Source organism: Eptesicus fuscus, chromosome 16 (assembly GCF_027574615.1).
Source record: "Eptesicus fuscus isolate TK198812 chromosome 16, DD_ASM_mEF_20220401, whole genome shotgun sequence".
Taxonomy (NCBI): Eukaryota; Metazoa; Chordata; class Mammalia; order Chiroptera; family Vespertilionidae; genus Eptesicus; species Eptesicus fuscus.
The window spans coordinates 58,248,078-58,263,979 of record NC_072488.1 but is presented as its reverse complement, the minus strand read 5'-3'; the positions used below and the strand labels follow the sequence as shown (position 1 = coordinate 58,263,979).

At 42.8% G+C, this 15,902-nt stretch overlaps 1 protein-coding gene across 2 annotated transcripts; it reads right to left on the bottom strand.

Moving 5' to 3' along the window:
• Positions 1–4,915: 4,915 nt before the first annotated feature.
• Positions 4,916–15,601, bottom strand: NMS (neuromedin S). 2 transcript variants are annotated; one of them, XM_054728061.1, is made up of 9 exons: positions 15,343–15,601; positions 13,122–13,177; positions 12,791–12,829; positions 9,481–9,504; positions 9,333–9,386; positions 7,951–8,025; positions 6,604–6,692; positions 6,163–6,206; positions 4,916–5,048 (listed from the first exon to the last, which is right to left on the bottom strand). In XM_054728061.1, the coding sequence occupies exons 1-9, from the start codon at positions 15,548–15,550 to the stop codon at positions 5,026–5,028; spliced, it is 612 nt and encodes a 203-aa protein (XP_054584036.1). In that variant the 5' UTR covers positions 15,551–15,601; the 3' UTR covers positions 4,916–5,025. The 2 variants fall into 2 exon arrangements, with proteins under 2 accessions (XP_054584036.1, XP_008158807.2); XM_008160585.3 differs by having other exon boundaries at positions 6,163–6,204; positions 6,657–6,692.
• Between the last annotated feature and the right edge of the window lie 301 nt (positions 15,602–15,902).

The following is a 15,902-nucleotide window of genomic DNA, read 5'->3' as shown; positions in this document are numbered from 1 at the left end:
GCTGTCATTCATCTGTTGAGCCCATGAGGGCTTCTCTACAGAGCTATGGTGGAAAGGGAGGTTTTATTCTTCAACTAGTGGCCTGGTGCACAAAATTCGTGCATTGGTGGTGGGGGGGTAGTGTCCCTCAGCCCAGCCTGCACCCTCTCCAACCTGGGATCCCTCTCACAATCCGGGACTGCTGGCTCTTAACCGCTCATCTGCCTGCCTGCCTGCCTGATTGCCCCTAACCACTCTGCCTGCCGGCCTGATCAACCCCAACTACCCTCCCCTCCACTTCTGGCCTGATAACCCCTAACTGCCCGCCCCTGCCAGACTGATTGCCCCCAACTTCCCCCCCCTGCCGGCCTGCTCATCCCCAACTGCCCCCCTCACTGGCCTGCTTGCCCTCAACTGCCCCACCCCACCAGCCTACTTGCCCCCAACTGCCCCTCCCCCCCCCCCGCTGGCCTGCTCACCCCCAACTGCCTCCCCTCCCCCTATGGCCTGATCGCCTCTAAGTGCCTCTGCCTCAGCCCTGCGACCATGGCTTTGTCCGGAAGGTCTCCAGAAGGTCTCCTGGTCTAATTAGCATATTACTCTTTTATTAGTATAGATGGTTGCTGAGCTCACTGGAACAGTTAGTTCTTCAACAAGGCAGAGGATGCAGTCCTTAGCTTCCACTGTTCCAACTAAGTTTCCATAGATTTTGTTGAATTGATGTTTCTCAACCTGTTTAAATCTTTTGATTAATCTCTAAAGATTTTGAATGGTTGTCTTTATTAATCTTCACCAGTTTAATGGTTTCTCTGAACACCTCATGCTACCATTCTGGAGGTCCTACCTGGGGTAATTTGTTACATACCAACAGATAAACTAATACAATAGCCAAGCAAGGTTGGATAACTGAAATTAAGACAAACAACCAGTTACATGGAGAGCAGGGAAGGCATTTCAAGCAGGAGAAACAAAAAGGGTAAAAGTATGGAAGGTGGAAGCAATGAGGAAGAGCTGAGTTAGAGAAGTGGTTCTCAAAATATGGTCCTTGCATCAGCATCATCTGTATCACCTGAGAACTTGCTAACATTATGAATTCTTGGGCGCCTACTCCAGACCTATTGAATCAGAATCTCTAGGGACAGAGAACTGCAACCTGGGTTTCAGCAAGTCCTACAGATGTTTCTGAAGCACATTAAAGTTTGAGAACCACTGGAATATGAGTTCTGTTAGTCATGGTTGCCCTCCATTGGATTCTGTTAGTCGTGGTTGCCCTCCATTGGATTCTGTTAGTCGTGGTTGCCCTCAAAGAACTCTTCCCCTCTTCTTCTAAATCTAATGCAGCAGACTGTGGTAAGACAGGACCCCCAAGTATGAACTATGAACTACAGCCCAAGTGTGGTCTTGTGGTTGATTTCTCCCCAAGGGAGGGAAGCGGTGTTTGCCATTTCCAGGCCCAGGACTTAAAACATTATGCTGGAGCACAGATTGGGGGCAACCCAGATTTAATAATGTGGGGTATAGTGAAGCAATTATTTTCAAGGTCCTTTCCTTCTGAACAGCTCAAAGAATAGAGGTGCTCTACTGGCCTGGGTCATTCACATCGAGACTCCAAGTAATACAAGTCCCATTACCAAATGTCTCTGTTTTCTTGCTGAGTGGGAAGGGACCTTATCCCCTGATAAAAAGATGCATTTTGCAATGCTGTCCATTGCTTAAGTGACAATCAAGGATAAAATTACTCTCCTGTGGCTTTTCTTCCCACAAATGCTCCTGGCTCTTCTTTACCTAGTTGAGGTCATGGTGAGTTTTTCACAGGGAATAGTGATAAATGGTAGCTCTTCCCTTGGCCACATTTTCTTCTGAGTCTGTGCCATGACCTTCACGGCTAGGTTCAGGATCTGAAGGAGAGGCCGATGCACAAATGAAAATGCTATACAAGAAATATGAATTTAGAAGGCATTAGGGGCCAGGTGGAGCCTCTTTCTTAAAGAGGCACACCCATCTTTGGCCTGGTTTGCTTTTTATTTACTTGAATACACATTTTCCCTTTAGCAATGCATACAGGCATATCAAAGGTAAAGTTTGGTAAACAATGTAAGGATTATCAGGTTAGGAAATTGTCTTGAGCCACTGAGCCCACAACAGGGCAATTTTATGATGATTTTCAGCCCTGCTGAATACCAAAGTCCTTTGGCCTTCCAATGTTTTTTTTAATTTTTTAATTTTTTTATTTTTATGCTAACTGCTGTTTGCTTTAGCCTCCAGCAAGTCTGTAGCCACATGGTCTACTGCTCAGCTGCCCAGTGCCCAGCATTCTTACAGCTTCTATGCAGTGAATGTTTCTTCTCCTGGGCTCTGCTTTATTACAGCAATTCCCTACATCCATTTCACCAAGGTCTAGACGAAGTGTATAAATAAAGTAAGTCCTACTGCCTGTTCCTTCAGGGTTTCTATTGATTGTGACTTATTCTCTTGAAGCAAATTGATGGTTTAATATTAAGCTGAAATACCAGGAGTCAGCAAAGAGATCAGAGAATTGAGCAAAAAATAAAATTGTCCAAAGTGGAATTTTCCAGCTCTTCAAAGGGGTTTGTTTGGTCCAGGCATATTTGTTCTTTCAGGTAGTGAGATACACAAGATACTAGTAAATACCCTCATAAAGACTAAGAAAACCGGAGTGTCTAAACATGTTGAATTGGAAAAGAACCTGGAATCCAAGCAGAGGAGGGGAAGGGTCCCTGCTTAACTTCCCCCAATTTATCCAGATGCCTCTTCAGCCCCCGATCAGGCACTGCCCTGCATTGCTTGGTTGGGGTGAACTCTTACTTCCCTCTGACCTGGCACTGGGTACATCATCTCTACCTAACAAGTCAAGGCTCAGGCAGCAGGGCTTGTAGCTTTGATTTCATGTACAGTTCAACAGTGTACCCTTATCCCATTCCACTGCTGCCCCCAGCCAAAAGCTAACTGTCCCTGGGAGACAGCTTGTGCTGGTGAAGAGCCACAGATACTGGGGTCAGTTGCGCCGGAGGTTTGAATTGTGACCCTGACATTTAGTGAAAGACCTTGGGCAAGTATTTGATTTCTTTGAGTGTCAGTTTTCTTGCACTCTAAGGATAATACTTATACTACAGTAGAGACTGACCAGCTTATTCACCAAATCTGCCTCTCTTCTTCCAGGCCACACAGCAAGGTGACATTTCCAGCCTCCTTTCCTGTCAGACATGGTCATATGACTGAATTATACTAAAAGGAAAGGCCTGGCCCATAAAATCCTCGCTCCTGACAGCATCTTCTCTTTCCCCATCCAATCAGTGTCTAGAGAGGGTGGGGAGGCTCATTGAGCCCATCCTGGGCAGAGACTACAATGTAGAAAGGAACTTGGACTCTGAACTAAACTAGGAGCACTTGCAGTGGACCATGTGAGAGCTGAATGGATTGACCTTTGGCAAGTGTGTCACTCTTTGGAAATGTGGCCTCTAGGAGCCCCTGCAGCAACCTCCATGGTGGATCCGGAGCCCATCCTCGGGCTGTTACTCTACTTGCCCATTGGGTCCAGCCTCCTTGTCCTGCACCTGTGCCTTCCAATTCAGCAGTGCACTGCAAGCCCTTTACATGGACCAGCTCTTCAATCATCACACAAACTATGTGTAGGAGCTATTATTACCAACCCCATTTTACCAGAGCCTGAGGCACAAGGGTAGGAAGTGACCTGCCCAAGGTACCCCAGCTACAAAGTGGAGTAAGGATTTTAAAGCAGTGGAGTAAGGATTTTTGAAACAAAGCGGGTGATTGGCAGGTCAAATACCATCTCTCTCAAGCTTGTGTGCTCAGTTCTCAATAATAACAAGATAGTTGGGGCATGCTAAAATGATACCCCAAAAAGTACTTTAAAAAGAGAAAAATCCCATTAGCTTAAATATACACTGATCCTTCCCCCAAGGTTTTCCAATAAGAAATGAAAATGTGTCAATGTTACTTTATTATTTATACAACTGAATATTTCAGTGAATATAGAGCAAGAGAATTATCTTTACATATTGTTCATAAGAAGAAATTTGACATTTGCTCAAAATAATTGCTGGGTTGCCTAATCTGATCCAGCTTCCCTTTGCCACTGAACTCTGGAAAAAAGAAAAAAGAAAGAAAACATACAACTCAGATGAATTCATTCTCAGAATTGAGATGAGACCATGGGCGTGTTATTATATAGCATATTTTAAAAGTACACCTCAATTTGACATGTCCTAAATGCCCATAGTCGATACTTATAAGGTCTGTGTTTGCTGTACCTAATTAGACCCCTAAACTTGTGTGAGTGCTGTGACCCTAGGGAACACCTTCCCCTTTTCACCTGGGCAGCTCTGTTACCCAGCACCTGGGCAGCTTTCTCAGGCACCTGGGCCTTCCGGGGCCCTGACCACCGCCAGCAGGTCAGGATCAGGTTCCAGGTGGGAAGATGCATTGCCTCCGCAGGACAGTGGCCTCACGTCCCTGGGACCACATCATCATGAGGCAGAGGAGACCTAGAACCGCCCTTGTACAGGGCAGTCTGCTTCCACAGGCCGAAGACCAGGAATCTCCCCAGATTGAAACTCTGGTCTCTGAGCATCATTGAATGGAAGGAATGGCCTTGTCTGTCTGTACTCTGGAATGTTCCCACTATAGGGAGCTTATACCCTGCGCCAAGCATCCCAGGGTAGTTTTTTTTCCTCATTAGAAGAGCCGGGTGAGAATTCACAGAGAACCGGATGGGCCAAGTGGAGCTTCCAGCCCTTCATAGGCAGCCGAAGACAGCTCCCTTGCAAAGAGCCAGCATGAAGTGAAGGCTGCAGTGTTTGCCCAGGGCCGGCTGGAATGGGGGCTCTGTGGTGCTGAGAGCGGGAAAAGGGATGGGGCAGAAGGTCCTCAAGAGTTCCATGTGGCTCTCCTTTCTTTGAACTATCACCCCTCTGGCTGCCTCTCACTACCCCCTGTCAGACTCATAACATTTCCTTGGAGGTAAAAAGCTGTAATGGGCTGACCTTGGTCTATCCTACTGGGTGTTCAGTGTTTCTTCCATTCCTTGGCTGGAAAAAAAAAAAAAAAAGGAGCAACTTAGAAACATTGGAACAAAACGGCCCGGAACCTGTTTCTTGGTTTCAGATTCTTTCTTCATGAGCCCTAAGGCCTTGTTCTCCTAACTAAGGTGTCAGCAGCCTCCTGGGGGCTCACTGGGTGAGCCTCAGCCCTGTCTCAGTCTGTAGGTCCTCTATGGCAGAGCTCCAAGACCCTACCTGCTTAGAAACCGTCTGCACTCCACCACTCTAGCCCAGACACTGTCCCCCCTCCTTCACTCCACCCCTTAGCCTCTGTTTATGTGGCAGGACAGTCCTCAACCTATTTGTCACAGGACTTCTCACCCTAAAGACATCATGGAGACCCACTGTTTCCAGAGAACAAGTACTAACAGGTCATGCAGATTAAAAGGGTGTACGTGGGGTGGCATGAGGGTTGAGAAGCGTTTCCATAGCCAAAACAGTTTGGGAAACAACATATGATAAAGTCAAGTTAAACAGGTTGTTTTCTGCCAGACACATTAGTGTGCATTGTAAACCTCCAGGAATGTTGGGTGCAGTGTTTTCTAATCTGATTTGATCTTTGCATAGCAGGTCTTAGCACCAATGACCCACAGAATGCAGTTTGAGGGGTACAAGTCTGGCTGATTTGCACATTTTTCTGATGCAAACATTTGAGTATTTAGGGGTTGAAACAAAGCAGGTGATTGGCAGGTCAAATACCAAGAGATAACTCTCTGGCTCCATGATCTTTGCAAGAAGCTCAAGTCCCCTGGGAAGGAGGAGAGGATGGCACTAGACTCCTCTTGCCAGTGTGTTTTAGAGCCGGGTATCCAGACCTTCATGGTCAGAAACACAAACTCAGACTCTGGTTGGCCCTCGTGTCTGTCCATCACTAGAACTCCCACTTCCCACCCCTGTGCTCCCAGAGCCCTGGTGCTCTCAGCCTGTGTCCTGGTGGACCCTTTCCTTTACAAGTGCTGACTTTGTAGGAGAAAACTTTGAGGGTCACCCCCTAACTAAAGAGTTACAGAGTCCCCACAATTGTTCACCAGTTCATCGTGGGGCCTGCTCTGCTCATTCAGCAGGAGGGAATCAGGGTTAAAAACAGAAAAACATGTTGTACCCTGAAAAGAAAAAATGGTCGTCCCCGGGTAGCAGCGTGATCCTACAAAATAAAAACACAAACCATTATGCAACCATGTTGTGCCCAAGGCCTCTCAATGATGTCTAAGACAGCAGTTTTCAAAGTGTGGTCCCCAGTCCCAAAGCATCAATAACACCTGACAACTTGTTAGAAATGCACATTCACAGGCCCCTACCAATCTCCAGACTTTGACAAAGTCCCCAGATATCTTTAATGCACTGTCAACGTGGAGAAGCACAGGTATATAGGGTCTGTGCCACTTGCAGTACCTCCCCAAGTTGGTACAACTGGCATGAGGGCCCTGAGCCAGAGAAAGCCAATTCCAGGACAGATGGCCCCAGGTGACGCATCCACAAGACTGGAGATGAGCTATTCACAGCCAGAGGATTGTCAAGGTAGCCCAACTCCAAGTACTTCCCTGTCCTCTCGCAGATCTTTCTTGGGAGGTTGTGTTCTCCACAAGGCTCACATACCTTCTTGGTAAAGTCAAGTGCCACAGCCCCCGGATCCTGTGAAGGAAAAGACACAGGTTAATTTCACAGGAACCACATCCGTGAGGCTAGCTGTTATTCTGCTGGGATTCTGCACCTCCCTGTTTAAGGGCACAGCTATGTGGCCAATTTCAATTTCCCGTTCAGGAAAGCAAGCATGCTTTCTTGATTGAGTTACCCTTTGTGTCCTGGACAATGTTATATTAGCTTGCTCTTCTCAACAGCCTCAACTTGAAATTGACCCCTGGTTTAGACACATATCCCAGATAAGGCATTTCAGCTTCTTCAGCTTATCTTTGCCTGTGAATCTGGCAGACCACTGGAGGCAAGACCCAGCCTGGAGAGCTGTGGTCAGATCAGAAAAACTGCTCCCTGTGCTTGGGGTGACCAACAGATTTCTCAGGAACTGAGCAGTTTCCTGAGGGTCTTGGGATTTTCAGAGATAAAACCAGGAAAGTCCTGGGCACCCTGAGATGCATTGGTCACCTGACTTGGGGTCACAATGTTCAAAAGAAGTTTTCTTTTTGCTACCATGCAACAAACCTTGATGAAGATTTTGAGGTTCGGCTATTACTGAAACTGGCAATTTCTAAACTTATTTTTTTCCCCTAAGAAAACAAAAACAAAGCTCTGAGGTATGAACAAAAGGGCGGGTGGGGCAATGGGAGGCAGAGGGCCACCAAGGCAAATGTTCATGTCAAGAGGAAGAGGAAGGGACAGGAAAGGTGGCAGACAACACAAAAGCTAAAACAAAACAAAACAAAAATGTGGATGAAGCCCTGGCCAGTTTGGCTCAGCGGACAGAGTGCAGGCTGGCCGACTGAAGGACCCTGTTCGATTCCAATCAAGGGCACATACCTCGGTTGCAGGCTCCATCTGTGGCCCTGATGGCGGGCTCGTGGGGGAGGCAACCAATCAATGTGTCTCTCTTGCGTGAATGTTTCTCTCTGTCTCTCCCCCTCCCTTCCACTCTCTCTAAAAATCAATGGAAAAAATATCCTCCGGTGAGGATTAACAGCAACAACAAAAATGTGGATGAAGGTCAGCAGCGGAGAGGACGGAGCCATGAGGGGCCAGTGGACGGTTTCAGTGGAGGCGACTGTGGCTGGGGGAGGTTAAGTAACTTGTGTAAGGTCAATGGGCCAGAGCTCCCTCCCGCATGGAGACATAGATTTAAGGAGAGAATGCAAGCCTGTTCCAAGGCGAAGACACGCATATACCCTGGTTAAATGTACCTTTACCGGCATGAAATAAGGCGGAAGAAAAAGGCACATACGCGCTGTAGAAATCTCTTCATCTTTCCATTGGCGAGCTTGGCGGCCAGCCGCATTAAAGGGCGCACCGGAGGAAACTGCAACAGATGGGCGCTGTGAGGCTCCAGGCAGCGGGGCCAGAGCCCAGCGTTATTCGCATCCTTTCCACTCACTCCATTACAAATGGGTTTAATTTTCAGAGTAATATCATTTCCGAGCCTGAGCTTGAAATTTTATGTTTTCAATAAAGACGCGCCTGCTTGGATAGCAGGTTTCAATTCCAACACATCACTTAAAAATATTCCCTTAGGATAAACCAGACTTTTATCTGCATTGGCCCCACGTTTTCCGAGCTTCTGGTGTGGAGTGCATTGTTCCAAAGAAGCATCTCCACGCAGGTCCTTCTGCCCTCCAGGTGTGCTCTCCTGATCTAAGGGACCAACTGGGAAGGCAGCACCCTGACCCTCTCTCTCCGATGCATTTATTTTCCCAGACTTCTTGTCTGTGACTCCCCACCGGCACTCAGACACAGACCTGTGTCTTACCTAGTCTTTCTGAATCCTCCTGAGAAGGGTGACTCAGAGTAAAGTATAATTTGTGTCACAGACCATGTTTATTGCACTCCCCCTCCCCCCCACTCGCAGTGCCCATGGCTTTTCTTGAGAAAATCCCCATCATTCCTTGATTCCCATTCCCAAACCTGTACTACTCGTGAATCTTTGCCTCTTAGGGGGAAAAAGTACTTTGCTGGGTTTTTTAAGGGTCTTCTTGAAGACTTGGAAAGCCTTGATTACATAAATAAGTGACTTTCTAATGGTCAAATTTCAGTTGTTGTGACAGGGCACCTGAGTTAAATTTATTCTATGATTCTAATAATTCTCAAATCATACCCTGCAGAAATTCACTTACACAACCTGTACCCGAGGGTAACTCAAGTTTATGCTAATAAAGTTAGAGGTGATGTTTATTATTTGAACAGCACCCACACATTGTGACAGTTACGAAAAAAGAACATCCATGGATCACTATTGGGGGGTATGGTGCTTTACACGTCACAAAACACTTTTCATAATTTTAAGAACAGAAGGTAATATGGAACAATATAAATAGAGTTCCGTTTGTCAGGTTCTTCTTGTACATCTGTTTAAGTGCATAATGAAAAGTGATTTCTTACTTATGTTTCCTTTTCTATAATTTATTCTCTCTCTTTCTAGATCTGTCAGCCTCCTCGCACTCCAACCTAGGGAAGGAGACGTGTAGTCCCTACAGGCCTGGGAAAGGCATCTGGGAAGCTGTTACACAGAGAGTGTCTCAGACTTGCTGATCAGCACGTATTAATTAGGAAGGAATAAAGGCATGCAGAGGGGAGGGACTTTTACAAAGACGATTACAATACAATACCGACCCCAGTGTTAACTGGCTGTGTTGGCTCCCGAGTTCTGGAGTAGTCAAATAGAAACTGAATAAGAAAAAAAAAGGTTCATTTTAGTATTGTGTCACTTGCTACAAAGTAGAAGTTGCATGCCCTTGCTAGTGGGCTGAGCGGTACTCACCCTTTTGTATATGTCTCGATTATCCTGGAAAGAGAATTGTGAGGGTAAGTTACATGGAATTTTCCTGTGGCAGGTAACTGACAAAGTTTTCGGGATAAGTTACACCATGAGATATATATATTACCTTAATATTATGAAATAAATTACCAAGCTAAAAAGAAATTCATTACACAAACTGAATAAGATTATAGTGATGCAGGATCTTATGAAAAACTAAGTTGGCAGCAATACACCATTATCTTAAAACTTAATCTCATTTTACCTTTTCAAGCTTCAGGGGAAATCATACTCTATGATGTATAGAAGAGATACCAGAATCTATTCCCAGATAACCATCTGATACAGAATTGGAACAAAATAATGATTCCAATTTTCAATTTGCTGCTGGGTATATCCTAGAATTCAGCTTTTTAAATGGTTGGTTCCAATTGACCAAACTTTTTTTCCTAAAACATTCCACATGAATCTTCACTGTTCTTGCACAAAGCATAGCTTTTCCTTTCTAAGTCCTTGTTAGAGCACCACCTGCCCTTGTTTGCACAGATGACAACCTGGAAAAAGGTGTGTGGGCAGCATATTCCACCCAAGGATGCTGTGAAGAGGGCTCTCACAAAATGATAGCACAGGATTCAATGTCTGTATTTTATAAAATTGCTAGAGATGATTACTGTGAATGCACTTTTAAATATGTTGATTTGGCTGCTATTGATCATTCATATCTCATTCACATTTAAACATGATCGAATCAGCTTAAACTCCATTAACACAGAAATAAAAAGTTTTTAATAACACTTCTAATTTTGTTGCTCTGAATATGATTACACCTCCCTGTAAGCTTTGTGGAGAGTTTCTGCAGCAGCCAATATCTACGCATTCTCTCTCTCTCTGTCATGTACATACATGCACATATGGGCACAGACACACACTACAGGGGGTGGGCAAAGTAGGTTTGCAGTTGTTCATATGGAAAATAATACAATTAATCAAAATATAAGAATAGATTCTGTGTTTCGTGTACTTCCAACTGTAAACCTACTTTGCCCACCCCATATAATTCCAACATCATTAATAGCAGAGGTTCTGTGGCGAGTTCCTCTATTTTCTTATTATAAATTCTAAAATTTACCATTTACTATTTTATAGTTTTTGGTCTCCTTGTCAGCATCTGTTTGCTGTGTGTGTGTGTGTGTGTGTGTGTGTGTGTGTGTGTGTTTTGAAAATGTACTGGGTTAATAATTGTGTGGTTTTTTGGTACCAAGTTTATCAACTTTTTACCATTACCTTTCAGACAAAAAACAAAACAAAAACAAAACAAAAAGAAATACAACGATGTTTTTTCAGTTACTAAACACCACTCTCAACATTTTATATGCACCTTCCTTTTATTTTTTACTCTAAAAAGAAAAAAAAGTTTAAATGTACTCATCTAAATTATTTATTTCCCTAACTACAATGTAAGTTCCATGCGAACAGGTAGTTTTGTCTATGTTGATCACTACTGTATATCCTTAGCCCCTGGCACATGGCATGCTTTCAATAAGGACCTTTTTCAAATATATGAATAGTAGGGCTGTGTTCATAAGAATCTGTTGCCCTCTTTCCCAACTAAATTCTTCTGATCCCACATAGTGACCAGAAGCACAAAACACCAAGAGTGCTGCAGTTCGCAGGTTGTAATGCTTTTTGAGTGGCCTTGTTATGAAAGGTCCCTAGAGACACAGACCGGGACTCTCCTGGAGACCAGCACTGGAAGGGGACTTAGAGCCACGCAAGTCATGCAGACACTGGGTGGGAGAGGAAACCAAAGCCCAGGAGAGGAAGTGACACATTGAAAGTTACACTTCAAGGAAGAAGAGCCGCAGTCTCTCTATTAATAACTTTCTCTAGTAAAATATTGGTAGCTGTGTTCACTGAGCAATGCCTTGCTCTTTTGCAATTGGAAACAATGAACAGAATCAGCTATGGGAAAATGCAGACAATGGAAGGAAATTCATCCAAGTGGACCTTTGCAACTGGGGAATCACACAACCCAATTTAGTACTGAAGGTAGTATATGTGACAGCCACACTTGTACTTCCTGTGCTTTTGAAGGGGCACCCCCACAGCCTTGGTCTGAGGGATAAGGAAGTCCTTTTGGTGTGAATGAGAAGGCAGCGGCAAGGAGATGGAGAACTCTCTTACCCTGGATTTTTGCTCTGGGTATCAAGGTTGTAATGATTAGTTCTAAAGATGAGAGATGACAATTGTCTTCAAACATATGCATAATGGTAAACTGAAAATGAGAAGAGATGGGCACGATATACTTACAAAGTTTAAGAGAGAACGTGATGTTTAAGTCTTGAAGAATGGAAATTCATTTAATCAAGAATCAATGGGGGGGAATAAGAATCAATATGGGGAAAAGGGGACATCTGTAATACTTTCAACAATAAAGATAAATGAAAAAAAGAAACAATGATAACAGCTAGCACTTAAGTGCTGTCACTTTCTATCTTGTAGACACTGTTGAAATTACTTCACAAATATTAAAACAATTTAAGTGAACATTACTTACATAATATTGTGAGGCTATTACAGCTATTATTCCCATATTAAAGATGGTGAAACTGAGACACAGAGCAATTAAGATACCTACTAAGGTTAAATAGATGTGGGTTTTGAGCCCAGGTACTTTGGCTTTAGAGTCTGGGATATTAACCACAGCCGGCAAAGGAGGCAAAGGCATTTTGCCTAAAGAAAAGACATAAGGGCCTGGTGCCTGTGGGAAAGAGTAAGAAGTTCACTGTGGCTGGAGCATGGGCTACTGTGAGTTAGGAGAGGTAAAGGAGGAAGAGATGTTGCTCAAAGTAAAAACATATAGTCTATGCTAAGAATCATGGACTCTTCCTTGATACCACTCTCTTGCACTTTAGAATAAATCAACATTTACTTTGTACCCACTGAAATATTTCTGTTGTGGCTACTATAGTTATTCCTAGGTCCTTCACATGAAATCCATTGTTTTGGAGAACTGTCAAATCACAATATATCAATTTGTAATTCATGTTATGCTATAACATAACATATTCAATTAATTTAATTAGATATGCATATGTGATTATGGTAATTATAAGAATGCAGATGAACTACAAATATCTTACAGTAAATTATTTAAGAGATTCAGTTGTTATTTCCTAAAACTATATTCTTACACAAACACACATAAAATTCTCCTGTAGGTAGCAAAATAGAGCAATTATTACAGATATCAATTATGGCATAAACATGTTATAACTAAAATTTATCATAATAGGATGGCTTTTTTTTTTACCTTAGGTTGACTAGAAAGAGTTGCCCAATATGCCAGTCGCTAAAAAATGAGGAAAAGTTAAGTATAAATTCATTAGTCCATAGCATTCTATTACAACACATATAATTCTAAAATTGTCCCATTTATGAGCCTTGTATTATCTTCTCACACAGTGGTAATACATTTCAACAAAATTCTCCAGATGCCTTAAATGAGGCCATGAAAATGACAATAGTGAGTCCTGCTGCAGCCAAGTATCTGTTCTTAAAGTAGTTTTAAGTGAACATTACCCACATGATATTTTCAAGGCCAAGACTAAATAAAAACCTCACGTTACTGAACAACAGTGTACCTCCAGCTGCACAATATCCACGCCATCTGGAGAATCATCTAAAGGTTGAGTATATCCTATTGTGAGAAATCATAAAAATATCAATTAGGAGAAAAGAAGTCATAGCATTAACTTTTAAATCTTTCCCATGAAAAACATACAGAGATTCTATAAATGCAATGCTGTTAAAAAGGATTGACAAAAAAAAAAAACACACAAAAAACACACTTTACCTACCACTAGCAAACATGGGATTTGCACCAAAATTAATTGAAATAACTTGATTTTCTATTTATCAGGAGTTAACAGTACAAGAATTATCAAGTCAGGAAAAAGGGCAAAAATGCCTAGGCAACAACTTAATTTATATTTTGATGGAATTTATGAAGATGAAATACCAGGAAATGGTGTCAAGTATGTGCATCAAAATCACTCTTGGAACATTTAAGAAATATGGATGCCTGGCTCTGTGCTTCATTAGACTCTTCAGGGGTAGGGTTGTGGGAAAGGTTGCTTCCAACATGCAGATGGACCCTGTGCCAGGCAACTTGTATCTGACCTAAATGAAGTCTTCATCTCATTTTCACGTGATACAACACTTGGAGAAATAGCTAATACTGCAATTGGAAGAATCAACTAAATAGGTCAAAACTAACCAGATGAAATTAAGTGGGATAAATACAAAACTCTGAACTTAGATTTTTAAATGTGAGAAAAGAAATATCTGGCCCAAGAGTAGACTATATATTTTAAAATGAAAATTGATATTTTGCTCCCTGAAATCTTTCTATGAGTCAAGAAAAAGCTAAAAACTAAGGCAACCTTAGTTTTCAAATAATAGTGTCCAAATCTTGAAATATTCAAATAATAGTGTCCAAATTTTGAAAGGTAATAGTCCTACTTGAAATAGTAAGATGTGTGGTAGAATAAAAGGAGCCAAACATAGTTTTCTTTGACAAAGAGAAAAATTAGGAAGCATATGTTAATTACCTCCAAATATATTGAGAACTATCCTGAGAGTTATTGGACTTATTCTGTACATCCCCAAAGGAAAGAGCTAGGGCTAATGGTTAGAAGTTACATGTGATCAGATTTCAGTTTAGTGTAAAGAAGTTCTTGATGGTTGGTGCCATTCAAAAATGCAAATTAATTCAAACCAGTCCTATAAAGAGTTATTAATAGGTTCTGTGTTATCAATACAACCACAAAGACCATATCCTCAGGGAACATGAAGTCAAATAGAAAAATGAGGGAGGTGGCTATAAATATATACAGATATATAAAAGACAATAAATGTACAGAAGTGTAATAGAAACAAGATTCTATTGGAGCCCAAAGGAGGCAGCTACTGGCTATCTCAGGCTGGTAGTGCACTGGGTTTTACTGAAAGTTATCACACAGGAAAATCACAGAGGAAATCCTTGTTCTCCATGAGAGGCTAATCAAGTGACTTTCACAGTTCCTTGAAATACTTAGGTGTTGTGATTATATGACACAGTTAAAAAACACATATACTGTTTGAAATATATTTTCTGTTTAAATATATTTTCAAAGATTTCTACTCCCCTAAATCAAAATTCTAAACAGTTCGTGTTTACAGCCCAGCTGTTCTGCCACCACATCCTTCCCTGCGTCATACGGAGAATTACCTGAGATGGGTAATGGATTCAGACTACTGACCCCATACAAACGCACTGGTTCCCTACAAACCATTGGTTCTAGGCAGTTAATGAAGCGACTCCAGTCAGCACCTCGGACAACGCCTCAACCTGGAAGCAGTGGGACCTCCGCTGGGGTTTCAGGGATCCTGCCTCTTGGGAGCCCACAAGGCTATGAAAAGATTCCCTTTTCCTGTGCGCACTCCTACCCTACCCCTCTCCAAATGCCCCTAATCTCCAGTCTGTAATCTCAATTCTACAGTCTCTAGTTCTCTTCCTAAGAAGTTGGGATTTCCCCAAGTCCTTTCTCTCGCAGTTTCAGCAGGCACATCCTCAGGACAGCGGCAGGAGCTGTGTGAGACCATTCAACGAGGGAAAGTTGCCTGCTTTAGTAAAAGGCTGTGATATCTAGCTCTGTCGACCCTCTCTTAAAGACTAGAGACAAACGAGAAGCCAGAAATTGAAAGGGTGGAAATAGGGGCAAGTGGGGGAATAAAGTTTGCCTCCCTCCAGAAGGATCAAGGGGCATCTCAGTCTTCCTTAGAGCTCAGGCCAGCTAGGGTCTGATGAAGGGGTCCCCTTACCTGAGGAGGGATGCTGTAGCAGGCAGAAGCAATAGATGGCCAAGATGGAAGGGAATTGGGGAAGATACTTCATCTTTAAACTCTGGTTGCTCTTTGATGGCCACAGATGTGTCCTGCTAGGACAAGACGTGAGCATTTTCTGAAGTTCCGCAGGTACAGGCAACCCTCTTTTCTGTGTCTGATAAGCCCAGTAATGCCCGGAGCCCATTGGCTAAGCACCAATTAGCTTTGCACAGGAGGACCCCGGCTTTCTCATAAATGTCATGCTGGGCTCTTATTTGTGAAATAATATCCTCCTGGTGTTGGCATTGTAGAGAGTCATCCTTTTAAACCCAGCAATAAAAACAAAAAGTGGAGAATCATAATTGTTTTTCTATAGTGGTTTGAGAAACATTTCTAACTCTAAAGAAAGGCTTTTTCTCTTTTTTAAATAAAAGATCTGGACATAAATCTATAAACTCTTGCATGATCAAGTCTTGTTTCTGAAGAAGCTGTTTCTTTCCCATCATTAACAAAGGATGTTTTGTAGTCTTTGGTGCATCTGAGAACAAAATTTGGAG